General features: G+C 45.9%; 1 protein-coding gene across 1 annotated transcript in view; it reads right to left on the bottom strand.

Moving 5' to 3' along the window:
• Nucleotides 1–215: 215 nt before the first annotated feature.
• Nucleotides 216–21,700, bottom strand: part of LOC117209301 (thrombospondin type-1 domain-containing protein 4-like) — a 39,847-nt gene continuing 18,362 nt past the window's right edge. Inside the window, exons 3-19 of the mRNA XM_033451143.1 lie at nucleotides 12,159–12,234; nucleotides 9,623–9,774; nucleotides 8,515–8,617; nucleotides 6,904–7,006; nucleotides 6,336–6,508; nucleotides 5,731–5,935; nucleotides 5,462–5,628; nucleotides 5,185–5,278; nucleotides 5,008–5,080; nucleotides 4,684–4,892; nucleotides 3,795–3,927; nucleotides 3,452–3,701; nucleotides 3,091–3,267; nucleotides 2,849–3,013; nucleotides 2,541–2,717; nucleotides 2,254–2,419; nucleotides 216–2,171 (exon numbers count right to left, since the gene is read on the bottom strand). Of these exons, the coding sequence (XP_033307034.1) occupies nucleotides 2,053–2,171; nucleotides 2,254–2,419; nucleotides 2,541–2,717; nucleotides 2,849–3,013; nucleotides 3,091–3,267; nucleotides 3,452–3,701; nucleotides 3,795–3,927; nucleotides 4,684–4,892; nucleotides 5,008–5,080; nucleotides 5,185–5,278; nucleotides 5,462–5,628; nucleotides 5,731–5,935; nucleotides 6,336–6,508; nucleotides 6,904–7,006; nucleotides 8,515–8,617; nucleotides 9,623–9,774; nucleotides 12,159–12,234 (2,542 nt within the window). The 3' untranslated portion in view covers nucleotides 216–2,052. The remainder of the gene's footprint in view (nucleotides 2,172–2,253; nucleotides 2,420–2,540; nucleotides 2,718–2,848; nucleotides 3,014–3,090; nucleotides 3,268–3,451; nucleotides 3,702–3,794; nucleotides 3,928–4,683; nucleotides 4,893–5,007; nucleotides 5,081–5,184; nucleotides 5,279–5,461; nucleotides 5,629–5,730; nucleotides 5,936–6,335; nucleotides 6,509–6,903; nucleotides 7,007–8,514; nucleotides 8,618–9,622; nucleotides 9,775–12,158; nucleotides 12,235–21,700) is intronic.

Genomic DNA, 21,700 nt, shown 5'->3' on the forward strand with positions numbered 1-21,700 from the left:
ACGTATTTCGGATCGGTAGCTACAACGTGCGTATAACAAACGAAGACTAGCAAACGAACAAAAAGAAAAACAAAAAAAAGAAGGAAATCGAAAGTAAAATGGAAAAGAACCGAACGAACGAGAAGAATAGAAAATTCTACCTCGTCTAAAATAATTCGGGTAATCGACACTTACCTGTGAATCAGCCTGTGTCGGTGTAAATTAAATAAACGATACAAGGAAAAACGGAAAGTTTATTGAAACGAATTGCAACAGAAATTAGAACAGCTTCTCGAGAGACACAAAGCGGGCTCGGAGTATGGTACGGTGTCCGCAGATTTCCTTGATGTCGAGAAGGCAAACCGGAATGCGATTTAATTGACACTGAGAATCGATTGCCCACGCAGTTTTCACGAGGTTTCCGTTAATCGTTTGAAAACGTTACCTACTTAAAATTAACTCAACGTTCGTATATCTTATAAAGGTGTTTGTACGCGCGATTAATTCATCGATTAATAATACGTCGAAAACCTCTCGCGACTTCTACCAGGGACGACGAAAATTAAATTCGATTCTACGTATACAGTATACCAGTGACTTTATACTTTCTACACAGAGACAAGCGTATATTTGATTCAATACCATTGCTATAGTTAATATCCTACGACTATGCTCGCATATTAAGAACAGGCGAATCAGTTGAGTTGACATCGACCACATAGAACGACGAATACACGAACGTCTTGATACTTTTTCGTGGTTAGCCCGAGGTGAAATATTTTCCTAGAGATCGAACGCGTTTCTCGAACTCGTTCCTCGAGACAGGAACGTTAACGAGGGGAAAGGATGTCGGCGTGCTTCCGGTTCGGAGTTGCCGTGCTGTCCTTGTCGCGGATGAATTTGTTAATAAGTCGGGTTCGTAAATCAAAATCGCCAGATTCATTCGATTCGATATGTTAATTAAATGCTCAGATAACAGAAATTACCCGCGGCCTGCATCCATCGTGGTACAAATAGTCTATACGGGCACATAAATAAAGTTTTGCAACTAATACAGCCTACCTATCGTAGTACATCGAGAGCACATGCAGTCGTATCGATCGACACGTTTTGCTTCTTCTTTTCGCGGAGACACCGCAGGCAGCTCGTGTACTCGCTCGGAGCTCGTTTCGTTTCGCGTGTCCACGCACGCTTGTCCAGGCACAAGCTCGCAGGTTTACCTAAATGGATACATGGGCGTACAGGTTTCACGTGGAACGCGCATGCAAATGGGACCGCAACTCATCCAGGGGCGTAACAATGATAATCCCTCGTTCCTTGCCGACGATCGAGCGTATTTATCGGTCCCTACTAAATCTACGGTATCGCAGGATTTCGGAAAAATTCGATAGCAACTTCCCCCGTCCATAGCCTTTATCGATGCTCACATGCTTTTGCTTTAGAAACGTTTGCTTCGCTCTCGTTCTAAACGCACGACTCGAGATCTCGAAGTCGAATTATCGGTGTCATCGGTCTTGGTCGAACACGGCGGAATTGGAGTGCGGGGCCAAGATCGATGCATTGACAAAATTACGCCCCTGCAGCTGGCTGTTCACGCGGTCACACTGAGAGATATCTACACACGCAACACACGTGCATACATGCCGTACGATACGAGTTTCTGGTGCACAGACGCATCATGCTGTCTGGCGTTCCATTTACAAACGCCCTCGGTACACTCGTTTATTCTCCAACGACTAGTTGATTCTTCCGTACTAGCGAATTTTCACCTATTTTCTGCATTTTCGCGGGCAATTAAATAATCGTTCTTCCGCAACGTGCCGCGTCGGAATAAGATAACAGAAGGAATAAAGTTACGCGGGGTTAGCTTGTTATCGCGTTAAATAAAATTATACATGTAAGAGGGTCGTTCCTTTGTCACAGTCTTATTGGTCGCTAAAATCCCCCGTTCAAGTTTCCCCGTTTACATTTAGCTAAGGGAGGAAAGCAACGAGTTTAATCGAACACAAAACGGCCGCGACCATGGTTGGGTGGACCTGCCTGAAACGGTGGCTTGTTCTCGCCGTCGAACGACTATTCACGACACCGACAGCACGAATACTTGTAGTACTTGATGCGGCACAGACCGTTCTTCACGACCAACGCACAATTTGGATGTTTGTCGACGCACTCCGACGATGCCTCGTAAGCTTCTGAAATTGTCAACAATTTATAGATTCGTTAACACACGTTGCAATACGAACCGAATGAAATACGAAGGACCAAAAAGCTTACTTTTCGGTGGTTTGCTCGACGACGAAGGATCCTTTTTACACGGATCCAAACTGCACTGCTGGTGGCCGCTAGGTTTCGCAACATCCTCGCAATTCGAGTTGCTGACACCCTCGAGAATACAACGAACCAGCCTGGTTTGCACTCCGGTGCCGCATGTCACCGAGCACTGAAAAACCGTGTTGGTATTTATATCCATATTTATATGGGTATTTATATCGCAAAGTCAAAAAGTCACGGTGGTCGAGCGATCGTAAATCTACGCGCCCGACTCGACTCTGGCGATTTACCTTCGACCAGTTCGAGGTGAACCATGTCGGTGTACACGCGCTCGCTCTGCATACTTGTTCGTTTGCTGGCCTCGAACCGTTGCAATTGCTCGCCGGCGACACGACTAATTCTTTGTTCGTCCTTGCGACGCAAAGAACTTCTCGATACTGGACACCCACTCCGCAAGACACGGAACACTGAAACCATATTTGTCGATGCTTGTTCAATCGAGACGATAGCAACTGATACGGTGGCGTCGTTTTGTCATCACCAAAGATTCGACGACGAGCCACGAGAGTTACTCTGTGTTTGGTTATCTGTTACTAACGAATGACCATGGTCCGGTGAACCATTTCGCGCTATCGCAGTTCGATTCTCTTCCGAAACATTGTCTCTCCGTTTCCGGCCTCTCTTTGGGATTGCAGAACAGCTCGCTACCATCGGCACAGGCCACTTGCCTCGTTTCCACTCCGCTACCACATTCTGCCGAGCACTGAATCAAAGATAAAGAGACGCGTTCGGTGGATATCCCGTGTCTTACAATCCTTCCTTTTCGATTATTGATTTTACCTTGGACGACCATTCCGAGTAGAGCCAAGGAGCACTGTGCTCGATCCCGGTGCGCATACAAGGCGCGGATTCGCAGATTTTCCGAGAGTCGGGTTTGTTGAACGCGGAACAGGCATCCCCCGACGTGATGCATGTCACCGTTCTGTTACGAATTCCCGTTCCACAAGTTGTCGAGCACTGAAATCGTAAAAGCCCGCTGAAACCGTGTCAGCCGTTCGAGTACAAAATGCATTTCGCTTAACCGTTGCATTAGCCGGGCTTCGGGCCACTTTTCTAAGCGAAAGGAAGCGGCAAAGCTACTTTACAAGGAGCGCTCTATCTGTATGGAAGGGAAAAAAACAAGAAAAAAGGAACGACGTACTGGGCCCCAGGCGCCGACGTCCCATCTGGGTGTGTCGTGCTGAGAGTGCATGTGCCTCAATTCCGGACCGTTCGTGCAAGCCGGTTTCGTACAGGTTTCCACGCTTCTAAGGTCAGGCGGTTGTACGCACGCACCGGCTGCCACTCGCATCGTCAAATTCGCATTTAGTTCCTGTACGCACTCCAATTTCCGACTCCTTGTCCCGATGCCGCAGCTGACCGAACATTCGCCCCACGGCTCGGCCCTCCACCTGCAACCACGTACAATTCGTTTGCAAATTTAACGCGCGAGATCGTTTTGCGAGCCAATTTTGCAGGCGAATTACCATAAGAAAGCGAGTTACCTAGGCGGACAAGGGTTGTCGTTGCAACGCAACGGGGGCGGTTGTTGCGGTTTTTCCACGCTACGACAACGTTTGTCGTTCACGATCATCTGCCTGTTCTCGCGGAAGCACTTGAAGATCGCCGTCTGAACGCCTAGAAACGGAAGTGGCATTTTAACGCTATCTTCGTTTCTTTTTACGATTTTCATTCGAACGTAATTCTTCCGGCCGTGTGATGTTCGCCGAGATCGCAACTTGCTCGAAAGGATCGAAGGGTCGCGCGGTATTCGAGGCCAGTTATCGTCGTTGTCGAGAATGGAAATTAAGAAAGGGTCCGTGACAGCTGTCTCGACGTTATCTCGGACTCGCCCGTATGAGCCGTCAGTCTAAATGAAAAAAATCTCGGTGGTCCTGGCTTCGCGATGCGGCATCGGACACGGTCGCGTGTAAACGTTCCGACGTCAAAGAGAGAGAGAACGGAGAGCCGACCGCTGGAAAATAATAACGCGAACGTTGGTCACGGATGTGGGGCTTCCTGCTAATAAATTTCATGAATTGGATGGCACTTCCGCGATGGCGATGAGCGAATCGAGCGTTGTAATCTCACGGCCCTCCGAACTCCGGCGATAATACCGAAACGAACGAGTCTCGGCCGACTTCCCACGCGCGTCTCGATTAGTCGAGCTGCTTGTTCGTTCCTAAAGCTCGTTTTAATTGTCTACGCGCTTTTTTCCTAATTGCCCGTTTAATTACCGTGTCCGAAAAATCGAGCTCGTGACCCCATCACCAGTTGAAACATTGATACAGATTAGAATCGTGTGGGAAGCGTTGTAACTTCGATTATGTGCAACATCTTCTTTCGTTATTCGTCTTACGAAATAAACGACGAAGAAATTGAGAAATCTCATACCTCCTCCGCATTCCTTGGAGCAAGGAGTCACTCCGAACATCTTCCAAGAGAATCGCAGACGTTTCTTCTTTTTGTTCTTCGATTTTGGCTGATCCCCGGCCATCACCGTAGTAGGCGAATGCCTCATCTCTTCCTTCCGTCCTTTCTCGCGAGCCCGTGCTCGATCTTGATTATGACTCGTCGGTGATAAATCTGCTTTTTGATTGGATCTGAAAAGGCGAAAGTGCTGTCTACCTTGACGTACGAATCGTTTCGTTCAACTAATTCGAATAATCGATCTTGATAAAACAAATTTAACAGGTGTAAATATTTACGAATATTTACATTCTAGTGACCGGAAAGGTTGGCCGGATGCGAGCATCCGAATCGGGGATTTCGTTGCCGCGATCGACGGATCCTGCGAAAAGGGCAAGATACCAAATCATTCAAAGATCATTCTGTGCTTCGCCCAAAGTCAGTTACATAAAGGTATCGTCCTGAAAACCTTCCTCGATGAATTACCTATCGGAAAGAACGGCGGTGCTATCACTGGCTTTCCATTGAACGGCATCATGTATTTGTAAAGCACTCCAGGGTTCATTTCCTGCGCCAGAATCTGGAGAAGCGATTTAAAAGTACAATACTCGCGACATCGACGTATGACATCGCGGTTAAAGTACAATATCAAGTCGAGAAACGATCCTCGATGGAAAAGAAAAAGAAAAAAAAAAAAGAAAATAGATGGTCGATCCAATAAATTCGAACGAGCGAGATATCAGAGACTTCTTTATGGGCGTACCTCTAAATGCAAAGAATCGTTCAGTGGCCCGGTTGCCAAGATACACTCCATGCGGTTTTTGTCACCCCTCTGGTATGTTAATGTCGTGCCAGCCGCTTTATAAGTGCCGCTTGGACTGTAAGCCAAGGGTCCGTTCAGGATGTAACTACCGTTGCTGTCTTTCAACGCTAACACATCGGATTATTCGTTAACAAAGCATGGAGGGAAAGAGGCATTGCTTTCATAGCCCTAAATAAACGCGGTTTCGAGCGTGTTTTTTCATGAAATACCTAAGAAGTTACTACTGAAACGTAGTTCGGAGATGTTGAGAGACATGGCGCCTTTCGGGATGGTGGTTACGGGTTGATGACCCCTCGGCAGGATTGGTTCCATAAAAATACCCTCGTACAGTCTACAACCTTTACCCTGACCACCGCAGACACCACAAGCGTCCATCGTAACGCCGGAACCTACCACACCGTCGCAACCCACGGACTGTGAAAAAAAAAAAAAAAGAAAGAGTAAAAATATACAAGCACTTGAAAATGGACTTGTGTTTTATACCGTGAGCGCAACACGACGTTTCAACGATAACAGAAGGGATTAATGGGCTGAAACAATTCGAAAATTAGCGTGAAACGACATACCATCGAACAACGGGAAGCAACACAACGCGAAACAACGTCGGACAGAAGGGAGGGAGAGAAGAAACTAGCGGAACGAACAAAGGGGACACGGTTAACTAGTCGCGTCGCCATCAAATCGGGTGTAATTAAAAAAATGCAAAGGGAAAGAAAAAAACGTCACGCGCCGATTTGACCGATCGCATCGACGAGGAATCACGATTAATTTCCCGTCGTGACGTGGAGGAATACTTTGGCTTGACTCATCGTACCTTGCATTGTCCGGCGACACAGAGCCATCGGTCTGTGCGTTCCATAGAAATTCCGGTATTATGTCCACGAAGATTCGGAGCGTCGCAGGGTGCGCCGTCCATTACTGCCGGTTCAAGCGTTGCATAAAAACGCTCGCCAACGGCGCGGCAATTGAGCGCGCAAGAATTCGGTACTGGTCAACAGTAATAACAGTTAAAAAAAAAAGAGACACTGGATCCTTTTGAAGGAACGACTCGTGAAACGTTCAATTACGCGAGAAAAATTTATAACGGACGAGTAGTTAGAGAAAAAAATTGAAATTACACGGAGCAATTTTTATAATGTTATTTCTACGTTAGTCATCGTTTTCTTGTTTTAACTCCGCTGCAGATTCAAAAAGAATTTAAAGTAAGTTATCTCGATGATTTTATTTCGGTCATCCCGTACAAGCAATGCCAAACGCTGTACAAAGCTGACTCGAAACAGACGGGTTCGAAGCGTACTAAGATAAGTACAATACAACGTCGTGCTTTAACACTAAATTGTCGACAAAGTGGCAAGACGAAACTCGCAGCGACTTTAGCTTACCGTCCAAGAATGGAACCCAATCGTAGCTCTCGCCCTTGTAGTTTCTTCCGTTGTACTTGGCACATTGTTCGGCCCGCAAATCCTCCGGGAAGTTCGGGCATTTCTGTTGCAAGCAATGGCTTAATTAAACTCCAGGTAATTAACGATCGATCGTTGGGAAAGTTGTTACGCTGTCACTTGGGGCGTCTGACGACCCACGGCTCGATCGAAATACGAGAGAATTTTTTCCAGAAGCATTTTACGATTTTTTGCGCTACGAAACGTAACACGAGAACAGAAGCCGTCCGAATTTCTTTAAATTTCCACCCAATTCCATGCATTTATAATGGATTTCAGTGGCTTCAAAAAGGAGCCGCGCACTCGGAACGAATACACTGAAACGAGAATACCGACGCGTACGTAGAGGAGAAGCGTAACCCTGGTAATTTCCGGGTGGAAGATTAATTACCGGCCAGTAAAACCGTGAATAGTCTCGCATGTTTGTAAACCACCGTTTCCGAGGTAAATCTAGCCGAGTCGTGGCGCCGTAGCGAAAAAAGAGACAAGTGGTTAACATGCAAAGTTTTTAATTGCAATGCCGCGTTTACGCGCAGAAAATTAACTAGCATGCGTTCAGTCGGCAACAAGCCGTAAAAAATTTGTCTGCTTCGAAACAAGATCTCTCGGAGTAGGCAATTAAAATTTACGCTCGTCACAAGGATGGATTCATTGTCGACCACGAGTATCGTGTCTAGATCAGTCGACGGCTGATCGATTCCGACGGTGAATTTTCAATTTTTCATTTAAATTCATTTTCGTTCGAGACCCTTTGAACCCCACGAACGTACGTGCACCAGCAATTTCAAAGGAATTCCATTCGATCGCATACTCGAAATGATCAACGATTCGTCGATTCGAAACGCTTTGAAATCAAACCGGAAGTATTGATTTCACGAACGCGAGTCTTTATTATACACATATACATAGATATAATAGTCACGGGTATCTTTATATCCACGAAGGCCTAATTATCGCTGGCGAGTACCTGGACAGAGGCCAAAGTCGTCCATTACCAACGAGTCTTTAACTCCGCAGGTGGTGATTATTCTTATGAATTTTAAACAACACCGGTGTACTTGGCTTAGCTAGCCATATAAATTGCCATCGTGGGTATCCTTAATTGGCCTCTGCGATGATTTGTTCGCGACTCGTGACGTACCGTCGAAAAGAAACCCTCCAGCGATCTTCGATATGCATCTGTTCTCTATGCCTGCCTACGACCCCATGATAGATGCACTTACATACTCTCGCTCACTGTGTAAATGCAGCTCTTCCTCGTGTTGAAAACTTCTAACGATCCTTCTAACGAGTTGTGCGCGCTCCACGCAAAATTCAAGTGGCGACGGAGATGTGCCGCTTTTTACGATCATTAGATAAAAAGAAGCAGAAGTCGACGATCGTTTCTGGTTATTCGTTATTTCACTGCGAGATCTGCTTATTAATAACCCCGCTGTTAACCGAAAAAGTTCACCACGCACGGAGTCATTGAAATACAAACGTTAATTTATCACGCGTCTAGACAGGACGCAAAGGCGTAAACATCGATTCACATTACGTGTCGCGTTGATTTACCTGCGTGTTGCACGTGTGGTAACGCTTGTATGTACCGATGCAAATGGGCCGCGAGTTGCTCGTGCCATTCTCCGAGATAATGCTCCGCTTCCTTAACAGTCGCCTGAAACAAATCGGTCGCATTACTCCTACCTATCGACCAGCGATTTATCTTTGCTTTCCGTACACCATTTTCGCGATCTTTAACGCGTTTCATGTTCAACGTACTTTTCGGTTAGAAGGCAGCAAGAGTGTATACATGAAACGATGCACGTACGTGCATCGCATTAACGTTGCCTATTTCAGTCCCGTTTTTTATCGTCACGTAAAATTTATTCCACTTAAAGCGTGTATTTTTCTTTTTTTTTTTTAACGGATGAAAGACGTTTATTAATATATTATTTTTTCCTTTTCTTATCTAAAAACAATTACGGAACACGTAGAAGAATAAAATGCACAGACTTTAAACGTAAGACAGGGGAGAGTGAAAAAGTTTTTCGTTTATTACCGTCGACTGACGGGGAAAAATACTTTAACGGTACAGCAGGTCTTAAACTATTTTATCGCCGGTCGAGAAACTCACGGGTCCATCGATAAATCCTGCGCAAAGTCACGTAACCGCGCAGGTAGCGTTACAGAGGTGTAAATGTCAGCGACGATAACACGTTTCGGGGCCGCTCGCGCGACTCGTCGGCATGCCAGCGTGTAATCTTCCTCTGCTACCGATCTGCAATTTGCTCGACACTCGGTGCTCTTCGCTCGTATACTCCAAGTGCTACGAACGTGTCAAGCTTCGGAATATCGAGCTCACAGAGACCGATCGATTCAAGGCCAGAGAGATCTCGCGAAAGGAAACGGCAACGTCTATGATTCTCGTATGGCTAGGATTAGGTGTTTCTTGGACCGTTTCGCGAAGTCATGGAACAGTTGCTCACGATCTTGGGTCGCGCGAAACGTTAACGGTATCGCGAAACCTGTGATTATCGTCGAAGCTGATACTAAAACGCACGATTCCCTGCTTTGCGATCGATTATTTAACCACGTTCCATACATTGCGCTCTGTTTGGGAGTAATTCGCACGAAAAGCGCAGCAACTTCGATGTCGCTTAAGAAAATATATTTTACTTACTGATATGGCACGCATTCGCGGGACTGCGACTGAATACCCGTACCACAGGTCCGTGAACACTCGCTCCAAGCACTCCACGGTCCCCAGGTTCCTCTTATACGATTATCTCGGCCAAGATTGAATTGAGTCTTCTCCCGTAGCATGTGATAGACCTGGAAAAGATTTCAACGCGTTTGTCACCGTTGTGTCTCGACTGGTCGATGCCTCGTCGATTTGCAATCGCGACGATTCACGGCTGGCATCGAATTACTCGTCAAAGCTTTGACGCAGACCCTCATTATGCAGCGCAGTCATTATTCATCGTCTCGTGTGCGAGGAATTTGAGACGTTATGTAATCACGCGCGGGCCGCGATATAATTAATTTTATTAGAAGCACCTTCGGATTAATCAATCAAAGGGTGGCGAACAAAATTGCCTGATAATCAAACGGCAGGTCCTCGCGTTGTAATCCAGCCGCGTTAATTACAACGGAGCGGAAGGAGGAGGGAGAGACGGTAACTCTGCAACGACGACATCCGAACTGTTTGTTCAATAATTAATATCGGTACTTCCACGATTCAGATCACCCGCGAGGCCGTAATTAATTGAAAGACGGATCCGTGGCGCCCGTCAATATTGGTACGCAGATGTAAAATCCGCTGGTGTTCGTAACCGAGCATATCGCGGAATACGTCATTCGTCGTTCGCTGAAAACCGCCATTACGCGAAAAGATCCGCTATGGAAATTGTACTAAAGGAAAATTAGAACGTTTGTTCGGTCGATACGTCTCGGCCTCTAATCGCGTTGAAATTTCGAAATTAGCTTTCTAAGGTTAACGACGCACCATTTCGCGGTAAAGAATGCCAATTTAATGGCATCTCTAATAACGCGTTGTGAATTGTTGGCGAGCCGCGATTGGTTTCAGCGCGAGCCCCGCCTCAATTCAAAATTCGAGCAGCTTTCAAAAAGTCGTTAACCCGTTAAAACGAAGTAATACTTGCTTGATGACCGACATTAACTCCGGCACGTTAATCGCGCCGCGCATGAACTTGCTTCGTACACATGCGCGGGAATATGCGTATATATGGAGAGGAGGAAACGCGAAAATACTCGACAAAGGGGTAACAGGGGGGAGGGCTGGAACGGTCGGCATCGCGCAACGGCCTGAATAATGGAGCCGCGTTTCAAGAGTCTTTCCACGATGAACGATCTTAATCTCATTGTCCCGGGAGCTTTCAAAGGGATCCTTACGGGCGTAACGAACGTCTTTACGACGGATAAGAAGCTCGTATTACGGCGACGTTTCATAAGAAGAGAATTATAGATAGACGGCGGCCGCCTCTTTAAAAATTCGCCGAAATTTTCAGAATTATTTGGAACAGACTACTATCCTGAAGAGAGTCTCTCGACTTCGTTCGCGAAACGAATATCAAGAGACAGAGAGAGAGAGAGAGAGAGAGACTCGCGTGAGGAGAATACCTCCTCTTCCCGGTAGGTACCTCTGATACGATAGAAAGCTGTAAGGTCGCGCTTGTTAGCGAAGAACGATTGAAATTGGCCGGTCGACCAATCATTACGATTAACTGGAACGATCGTTCAAAGTATGTAAGTTTAATCAACGATAAGCGCCGTTATCCCGGTTGCTCCGGGTTCAACAGGTTGCCACCAAATTGTCGGCATTCTATGCCGGTTAACTAGATCGATTGAAAAATTTTACAGATTAGGCTCGATGTACACAAAGGTGTGTGCCTTGCAACGTAGACCACGCGTGTAGAACTAACGCGGAGTACAATCGTGTATCGCCGTGCTCGTTAAAAACGACCGCGAACCGTCGTAAAGAAACGGCGGATTGAGCGAGAGCGTTAACTGAGAACGTCCAGTGTTTCTCTTTTTTTTTTTTTTTTTTTTTTAATGTAATCTTCGCGACCAACCATGATGATCTCGAGGCCAAGAACGATATTGCAATATTTTCCAAAACAAACGATCCATTTAAACGACCAGAAGAAGTCGATGTAACAAGAAACGCGATGTCATTGCGAGAGCTGTGTACACCAGAGTGTTAGCGTTTCACGCTCATCGTTCGGCCGGCCTTGAGGATGCAGCCAGCTCGAGTGTAATTTAGGAAGTTCCTCCAGTGTCAATTAATTATCCTCTTCGTGCCACCCAGAATAACGTCTACGTAATTGCTTATTAATTCCGGTAAGTGGATTAAATTAATATTCACCGACGAACCGTACGTTCGAGATAAAATATCTTAATGAACGAGATAGCTATGATAACGTTATTATGGCAGTAAGTTAAACGGCAAGAAGTTATGTATTAAATTATCCTGGAAATCCAACTTGGACGAGCTGCTTTACTTAATGAACATATCCCGAAGGAGATCACCTTTCGCGTATCCATGTCAAAATTAAAATACCTTCCACATCTTTTGTAAGTCGTAACAGATGTAATCGGAGCTTCCGAGAATTACATCCTTTTCGAATTACAAGGGTCCAAAGTCGACGGATCGAGTAACCGATACTACATCTTAATCAACCATAATGGAAAGTTACCTCGATGGGATACTTGTCGGGCACGTGGGTAGAGGAGACACTGGCCGCAGTCAGCATTGTCAAAGCTAGAATCGATCTGAAACAGAGATTGCAAAGATGCCTTAATTAATCCGACGTAATGGAATGCAATTTGTTATCGTCGTTGTCAATCTAGAAGCGGTTTGCACGAACGGTCGCCGACTGTTGAACCGAGCCAATTATCCCCTTATCGCGTAAAATATCTATCTTTCAGCTGGCTTCAACGGGTTAGATATTTCAAGAATGTGATAATCTTCCTCGGATGAGTAACGTTGCATAGTATGACGATGTAAAACACTGCCCGTCCGAGGGACTGGATAATTCTGCTTGTACATCGCCGGGACTCGTTAATGCATTCGTCCCCTGTAAATCATTTACCAACGAGGGAAAAGGCAAAAAAAAAAAAAAAAGAACAGAAACTAAAGGATCGCGACAAGGATTAATGGTATCGGTACGAATAGATGGTGTTTAGATTGAATACCGAACAAACGAACGTGTCTTGCTTCCGAATCAAAACCCGCGATTAATCGAATGTACCCCGCTGATTTATCCATCGCGATTCCAGATTAATAACGACTGGCCAGTAATTTCGCGCAGATGCTGCGCTTGCATATTTAGAAACACGATCAAGGATCGTACGATTACCATGAATTTTACGATATTAAGGTTCAAACAGAATTAAACTGCTCTAAATAGCGATGAAAATCGCTACGAGAATCCGCCCCTCTCCCGGGCTATGGCGTTTTTAGAACGATTTCACGCGAAACGAATAGCCAAGCATGTGTTCTCCATCATCCACTTCGTTCCTACGGCGGATAATCGCCGTCATAGATTTCAAAAGTTCTCGATTTTCACGGCACAAATGGCGTGCATGCATCTAGGATGCGAAGCGTATAGTACCGCAGCGGCCAGGCGCCAGTTCGTTTTGCCATGGTAATTATTAAAACTGCACCGGGGATGCATCTACCGATCGGGTAGGAGAAACAGACGAGGAAATTGAACAAGAAGAGGGGATGAATGTGAGACGGAGAGAGAGAGAGAGAGAGAGGGAGAAGAATGAAGGAAGGGAGCTAGAGAGGAGCAACGACGCTGGAACAAGTAAACTGTGCCACTAAGCACTAATAACGTTTCACTTGTTGCGTTTTCTTGGAAAGCTTAATTAATCATTACGCCCCTGTGTGGCGGAGGAGGATACTAAAGAGAGAGAAAGAGCGAGTACAAGAGAAGAAGGGTCAGGAGAGTCGGACCGCCCGCAGCCACTGAAGTAGTCGCCTACTCGCGTGCGTGAAACGCACACAGAAAACACGTGTAAACGCACATTACTGCGACGAAATCAGAAAAAGCCGCATCGCGGCTTTCCACGCAATGTTCTTGCGGATCGCGTGTAAGGCTCCGTACATACTGCCCCGTGTAAAGTAGAATAAAATTAATAGTAGTACTCTGGCACGAGGGCCGGTTTGCTACAAGTACCATTTTAAAGATGTAGCATGAAACGAGAAGTGGTCGGCTCGACAGGTGTACAGGAGCTCCATTGATCATCAACGTTAAACGTCGTTCTCGTCTCGTACCAGATATAGACGAGTGTCCTGTTTCGAGCGAAAGCTTTCAAGATCATTTCTCGTCCAGACAGCGTCCATGACAACGTTGGCACAGTTTTGGATACTCGTTTACCTTAATCTTGAACTTTTAACTGTAGCGAATTACATCGAAGTTCAAAAGTACTGGCTTAGTAATGATCAAATAGCTCGTACAAGTATTCCATATCGTAAAATGAGAAGAAAATAAGGAACGTTTGAAGTGACGAAATGTGAGAAAACAGGAGGACATAAAAGTATAGAGAAGGAAAAGGCAAAGCGAAGCGTGAGAGCAGAATCGAAGAACGTGATTTGCAACGATGAAAAGGTTATCGTATAGATTTACAATTACCAACCGCGCAGCTTTATTGTCTCCCTATTACGACGATCAATTACCTCGTAAACAAACATATATCGCGCTCCCTATCTCCATTAGGTATGATTATTGTGAATTACAGCGATGTAGTTTATTGAATAATAAACGACGACAGAGCTAGACTGTGTGTCTCGGTATGCATAGCGCCTAAGAAAGGGACGTTCACGGTGCACGCAAGCGGCGCGATGAAGCATTGCACTTGCCTGGAACTGCTATGGCTTAGCCGCTCGAGAGCAATCGTGTCCAGCCGCAACGGCGAACACGTGTTCCTCGCCATTCTTTGTAACGCTAAACAGATCGCAAGATCGCCGTAAAATCGTTGAACCGCTCTGTTTCAAGCTACCCTTCTTGCTTCTCGTTTTCTCGCTTACACAACGAATTTTTCTTCCCGGTAAGAATTATCGCCGTCTTCTCGGTATTATCGGTACAGCGTGTACTTCGTAACCAGACAATCGCCGATCGTCGCCTCGTTTTATATCTTCGAAGATATTTCCAAGATATTCGAGAGAAGTAGAACTTTTCCCTCGAAATCGCACTTATCTGCATTTTCGTGTTTCGCGTACTAATTATCGTCGTAGCGACGCCTCGGCGCAAGATAAATAGGGAGAATAATATCTTGCGTTATTCGAATGACAAAAGGTTCGGCTGTATCCGGCGTTGTTCGTGGAAATCGTTGAAATTCTTTGACTCGACGTCTGCCACGGGCTGTCACCTATCGCGCTTGTCCTCGAGCCAAGGATTCTATGCTTGTAACTAGCGCATCAAGAAACGCGCGTGCACTCTTTATTCATCGGTTTTTAGCATTCCTACGCCATTGAAAACAAGACAGACATTGTTTATCGCGGCATGTAACGCACCGACTACAGCGATAGCCAAGTCGTAACGGGTCGTAGATACGACCCTCGACTGTGAGATCTCTCGCTATAAGGTCGATACGTTCGAAGAAAAAAAGAGGAAAAGTAGGAGATGAAGAAAACAGCTCTGGATTGCGTTGCGAACACACACAGTCTGATTTACGTTCCCAGATCTCGCCGGACGCTTTTGTCGAGTATCTCACGGGAACATGATAATTTATCCGATACTGATATTTTCCCGGAATTTCACGAATCCGCACGGCTCGCCGAGCAAAATTAATTTTAGCTGGTGCAATGATCCGATAATGATCCCCGCGAGACAACGATTGCGCCCGATTAGCACTCGCTCCTCCCGGAGATATTTCATTGAAACGAGTTAGGGTCAGTGAACACGGGCGGGACGATAGGGTGCAAATACCAGATTCAACGTGACAAGTACGTATGATCAGCGACGAACGATAACACGAACTCGATATTTTATCGACCAGCATAGCCAACGAACTTTATCGACGTCTTTTAATATATTCGAGGCCGGTATAATCTGACAAAACTGCTCCCAGTAGCCGTCAATGTTTTTGCAATTATAACTTGTAGTTTGATATTTCGCGCTATCTTGGTTATGGTATATTTTCATTTTTTACTTGACTGTGAAATCTTCGCGTCTTAAACGCTTTGTTCTACGATTCGTTCCTTGGCTGTAATCTATGAAAAGTTATCGCGCGATTCGACGTCTTCGAAACCGATTCGAAACCGATCGTTAACGTTTAGTGAAACTTCATTAATCTCGTCGAGGATATCATCGAACAGCAAATAAAAGCATCTCGACCAATAACAATTAGTCGCGATAACAATGAAACGGCGCTCTCTCCAAGGACGACGTATAACTTTCCAATGCTCGGTGGAATTCGTTCGATAAATCGCGGCGTTTCTGCGGGCAAAAGGCGGATAAGAATAACTGACCAGCCTGGCGTCGCGGGAGGCCGGCGAAATCATTTTAACCACGGTGGTCCGAGACGAGGGATTTTCGTCTCCAGCAGGGGGACCAGAGACGATACGTACGCGCCGGACACAAAAAAGAATGACCGTGAAATATGATGCACGATACACGTACAGCATTGTCTCGGTAGGCTGTTGAGCATCTCCGGCGTTAACCGAGGGAAAGGAGCAAGAAGTCGCCCTCGGACAATGGGGGCGTGAGTCTCGAATGGCTCCTCTAATGATACCGGAGCACCTCGATCGAACAGCGTATAAATGCAAGCGTTACTGCAAAGCTGCGAACGTTCCAGTTTACGCGTGCATTACCGCGCACGCTCCGACTTCTTTTTCCTTCTCCTTTTCTCTTTTCTCTCCCTCGCTTTCTCCTTTCCGTTTGTCGTGCTTTTATTGAAAACGAAACAATGGTATCACGAGAATGTGAGAATTTGCCAAGGAAAGTACGACAGGTAGAGAAGCGAGTATCCGACGATCTTCAACACAGTCGGTGTTCTTGTTGTTACCGGTTGAAGCTTCCGGGTATAGGCCGCGTCTTTGATGCGATGTTATTCCGACGTTTCATTTCGCTCAACGAGGGATCATGGAGTCCCTGCGATGCGAACGAAGCTGGCTATACCGCTGGTAAATCGTTGCAGTAATACGTAGACATATGTTATACAGCTTGAAGCCATGTCTTATCGAAATATAGAAGAATACGGTGGAAAAGGAAATGAGAAGGATTAGGTAGGTAGCTGTAAGAAAGGTAGATCTACACCTGATAAAGCATTATGATTACTCGAGAGGCTAAGACACGTGGAATGTATTCGTTCTCGACGAGAATAATTGGTTTGTCACGAACTGTGGGAATATTCGATGTTGGCTAGAAGCAGAGGAATTCGTTGCATGTAAAATGGCATTGGTGCGATCGAAACATCGTCGTTACTGTCGCGTTGCTGTGTCAACCAAGAGCGGGGAGATGTTTTGCGACGTTGTTATTGCACTAGAACCCCGTCACCGTCGGTTTCCGATAACCAAGCCGCTGTCACGCTGCAGTTGCCGTTGTTGTCGCCATAAACATTCTACCTCGTTCCTCTCGTTTCTTCTCGCGTGTCTCTCTCTCTCGGTCTCTCCCTCGTGGCGTACTTCTAGCTTTCTACACGTCGTTCTCCGTTCTGGTTGTCTACCGTATTGTCGCGCATTTTTCTCTTGTTCCCTTGATTCATCGTTGTCCCCATCTTTTCTCGCGAGTTCCTCCGCGATGTAAGGCTCTTCCGTCCTCGTAGGCTCGTTCGTCTTCCTCTTGCCTCGTTACATAGTCGGGAACAGCACCGCAGGCGCCTTCCGCGTGTTGATACACGCGAAGAAGGGTGGCTGGGAAAATCCTCCGAGCGCCAGCTCTATTTTGAGGAAGATTGCTGTGAACGTGGTGGCTGCTCGAAAAGAAAGCAAATGAGTCGCGGCAGACGTGTACTTTCGACTGCAGGTAGGTAGCAGTTACGGAGATAATTCGTTGCAAAAATTTCCTAACGACTCGTAATTGAGGAAAATCGACTGCAGTACTTCTCCGCGTACATCGGTGAGAACTGTGTCGTTGTAATTTTCTCCAACGATAGAACTGATTCCCTAGAAATTCCGTACAATTTAGATTTTCTATGGACAGATCGAACAATCGACTTGTAAAGAAATCGAAAAATAGGTGGAGGTCGTCGGTGTTTGATGTAAGAATATCTGATGCTATTCACAGGAAACGAGCTGAAAACGCGCAGATGGCACGCGGGACAATGCTTCTGGTTGAACGGACCTTACCTTGTAACAGTTAACGCATTAATAAGCGTGGAATCAGGTCTTTGATAGTCAGTACAAAAACCGTATCGCCAAACACGTTTCGGCCCTCTCACCTTGACTGCGACGCCACACGAAGGTAATCGGCGTACAGCCACGATCTGTCCGCATTTTTACGGGGCAGTCACATTTACGCGATGATACCAGAGCGGTACGTGCCAAGGCAAATTTAAACAGATGGGAATCGCAACGTACGCGTACGTGGAAGCTGGCTGCTCCTCTTTCAAGGTCCTCCATAACGACCCTGGCGGTCTCCATAAATCGACTGGCTGGTTAAACGAAAGGGCAACGTTCCAAAATTGCTCTGGTTAATTATCCTCGCCTTGGCGACGACCAGCTGAGAAATAAAGCTCAATGTACATCGCGTGAACAACGACGTCTCCCTTTGGCGAATACGCGAGCCATTCGCAGTAAACTCTCCTAATCGATTTATACGACGCGTGTGGTCTTCGTGAAAACGTTGAAACTCGCGAATATAACGACGGACTGCGGACGGAATTTCGTTGGATATAACGTTTTTATTTTTCATTGCGACGATACGCGTGTTATCGGCATAGCACCTTTGTCCCGGAATCCCTGACGATAACACGTTTTCCGATAAAAATAATTAAATTCAGCGCACGGTATCGAAAAATTTCATTGAATTAGCATAGCCCATTCGCCTCTGTAGTACGCTGTCGCGTGTAAATGCAAATACTTCCTCTTCTATGTCCGTTGGTTTATTAGTTTCGTAGCACAGGCCAGGATGAAAAGGATATAGAGTGAAAGCATTTCTCGACTGCGATGCGGAACCCACGTTTCAACGATGGTTACCGATCGATGCCGTTTCCTTTTTACGACAGTTCGAACGTGGGCTCCATAATGAGGAGATGTAACACCGAAGATTCGTGTCACGTTCCTCGTATTGTTCAACTTAATTGTACGTAAAAAGAAAAGTACATATTTAATTATCCTGTCCATTTAGTTAGGCCAGTGATGTTAATTTTTTTACATCTTCGTTAAAGTCTTCGGGGGGTTGATTCGATATCGCATTCCGATTATCTTTTTCCTCCTTCGCAAACTTATCTTCCTTAGAGGATCGATAGACTTGAAAAGCAGAGCTCGACAAATCATTTTTGTGACGTTATAACGCGACGAGTTCACTAAGAAATTCTTTGCTAAGACGTCGGTACATAGAGTCGTGAACTAACAAACGTAAGTGGACGCAGTGGTTGGCCAGTCGTGAACTTTGCGTTCCATCGATCGTTATCGATTCATCCGAACTTTTTGCACAGCGCTAATCAGCCACGAGTTGAATGTCGAGAAGGAATGAAATATAAGAGCACCCCGATTGACCCTTTATAATGCTCGTCTCATTGTCGAGTCTAATCGGATGATCTATGCATGGTTGCCCCCGTCGCGGCGGAATCTTAATTCGATAGCTCTTAGTATTAATAAATCCCTATCGGGAGCTGATTGTTCAACAGTCTTAGGGAAGGCGAATTTTCCTGCTTCGATGCCGTGCAATAAATTCTCCTACTAACGAAACTCTGTTATCCGTCTCGAGTGTTGCGTCTTGTTATCGACATAGCCGTTTCATTCGATTCTCTGTTATAGCGAGTAAGTATATAATACCTTGTAATCCTCTCTAATGAGTTTATTTTTTGAAGACTGAGGAAGCAAAAGTACGGAGAATAATTCTCGAGAGAGGATCAAAGAACAGGCTTGGTCGATCGATCAAAATAAGTTCTAAATAGAAGGTCGCACCAAGACAGGCCACTGAACAAGAGATTTTCTTTTCACTTGGCCGTACCGTGATCGCTAGTGCGAATCATCCCTTAAGTTCGATAGAGAATTCCAAAACTCATTTAGATATAGCGCCTTTTTCAGCCCGGCACGATAATGCCTATCGTGACATGCCTATAAATACGCACCTCTTGATGGTGTTATTAATAGAAGCGTGGGAGGATGCGAGAGTGGTACGTGAGACGAATAACGAAGCCACGACATCAACTTTCTCACTTGAGAATGTGCGCCAATGGACCAGGTGTAATCGCGCCTCACTCGACCTCGAATTATCAGCTTCGCGATCTTAAACGTCCTCCGCTTCGTTAACCTACATTCCGCTCCTTTGGCTCGTGAATTCGACATCGAAGCCTTCGTTTCGATTAATTAACGGCAGAAACTACGTACCTCGTGCAATTCCTCCAGCGTGTTACAGAACGAATACCAATGTATTGCGCAATCGTGTTTCAAGAACCTGGTAAGGCTCAAAGCTGTGCTTCGAATTAAGCCGCGCGACATTCGTTAAAAGCGAAGACGAGCGAAGTAGAGTTTCAAGCGATAGATAAACACGGGCTACAAATTTCAGGCGCAAATAGGTCACTGTGTTCTCGAAGCAAAGATACGAGCAAAGAGGCGAGATTTTCCGCGCGTACCCAGACCTAACCCAAAGCACGTGTGGTCGCGTGTACAGCGTGCAATTTCCAAGCTTTTCGGTGCACCCTTTCACCGTTTTCGGAACTTTCATCCGTCTTGGTTCCACCTGTGATCCTTTGTATCCCCGTTTCTTCGTTCATCCGTTCAACTCGTTTTCGGTATATTAAGTTTCACGCGAACGCGAGAGCCACGTATGCCCAGTGGTGCGTGCAGTTAACAAGACACGTTGAACGTAGATGAACCATCTTCATCGTAGGTGAATACCGCCCGCAGCCAGTCTGCGCTAACTTTATACCCTCTTCCACCTTCTTGTCTTTTCCGCCTGTTTTTGCCCGCCACTCGCCAACATCCTGTTTTTCTCGATTCGTAGTCAGGTAGTTCGATGCATCGCGAACGTTGTAATGGACTGCGAAATTGCGGTCTGATGAGATCCGGTAAAGAGATTGATCCCTTTTAAATTCCAAGCAACGAGGTTCGTGATGTTTGCATAGGTCGGAACAATTCTGGGTTGCTTGGGTTTGTTGTCGCGAAAAGAATTTTCCCAGAGGAACGTAGATTATAACGAACAACAACGTACACGCTCGACAACGAGCGCATTTGTCAATGGCTTTAGAAGACACGCTGTAGATAGTTTTAGAATACACGCTGTATATAGCTTTAGACGTAGGACGTTTTGGCTGGGCGACTGCTTGTCTTTCAACAAGGTGCTTTTTATCCGACGTCGTTCCTGACCCGATCCACTTTGCCACGACGCGACGCCATGAAATATCGTTTGTGCGTTTCTTGTCATCGTTCGCCGTTGAAACCTCATTCTTTGGCCCTGCGGCTCGGAGCGTGTTCAGAAAAACGTCGAAACCAACAGATCGGGTAAAAAAGAGAAAATCGAAGAGGAAAAATATGAAAGAAGAAGAGGAAGAATGGCCTTAGGTAACGTCTTCGTTCTTTTAGCCGTTTGTCCGTTTCCTCTATCAGCGAAGAAATTACATCTCCGCGAAATTAAGCCGGGGTTTGTCGGGATTGTACGTTCTTGTTTCGATACAGACGATTTAATCGTGCCGTCGATTACGTTCGATCAGGTCGTGACAGAGACCACCAGACACGTCGAAACGTTAATATGTGGCGCGCGTACAATAGTTATTAAATGGTTAATGACTGGCAATTAGAATCGTTCGTATATCGTAATAAAGACAGGGACGGGAAATTATCTCAATCTTGACTAGGAAAAATTATAACGAGCCTTTCTACCGACTCCTTTAATTCACCTCGTCCCGAAACGCAAAAAGACTGCTCTTTCATCTCCCCTTTCTTCTTCTTTTCCCTTTTCCTCCTTCGTGCGATCTTCGAAGAGAAGCCGGTAGCTGAAAGACAGGACCTGCACGCTGCGTCCTGACCTTCTCTCGCCTTCGTCCATTGCACGCGACGTCCTTCTTCTCTCCTTCCTCGTCCTATGGCTATAGGGCTATGCACTTCGTACGCCGCGTCGATGTA

This window comes from Bombus bifarius, unplaced genomic scaffold (genome assembly GCF_011952205.1).
Source record: "Bombus bifarius isolate JDL3187 unplaced genomic scaffold, Bbif_JDL3187 scf7180000008169, whole genome shotgun sequence".
NCBI classification, from domain to species: domain Eukaryota; kingdom Metazoa; phylum Arthropoda; class Insecta; order Hymenoptera; family Apidae; genus Bombus; species Bombus bifarius.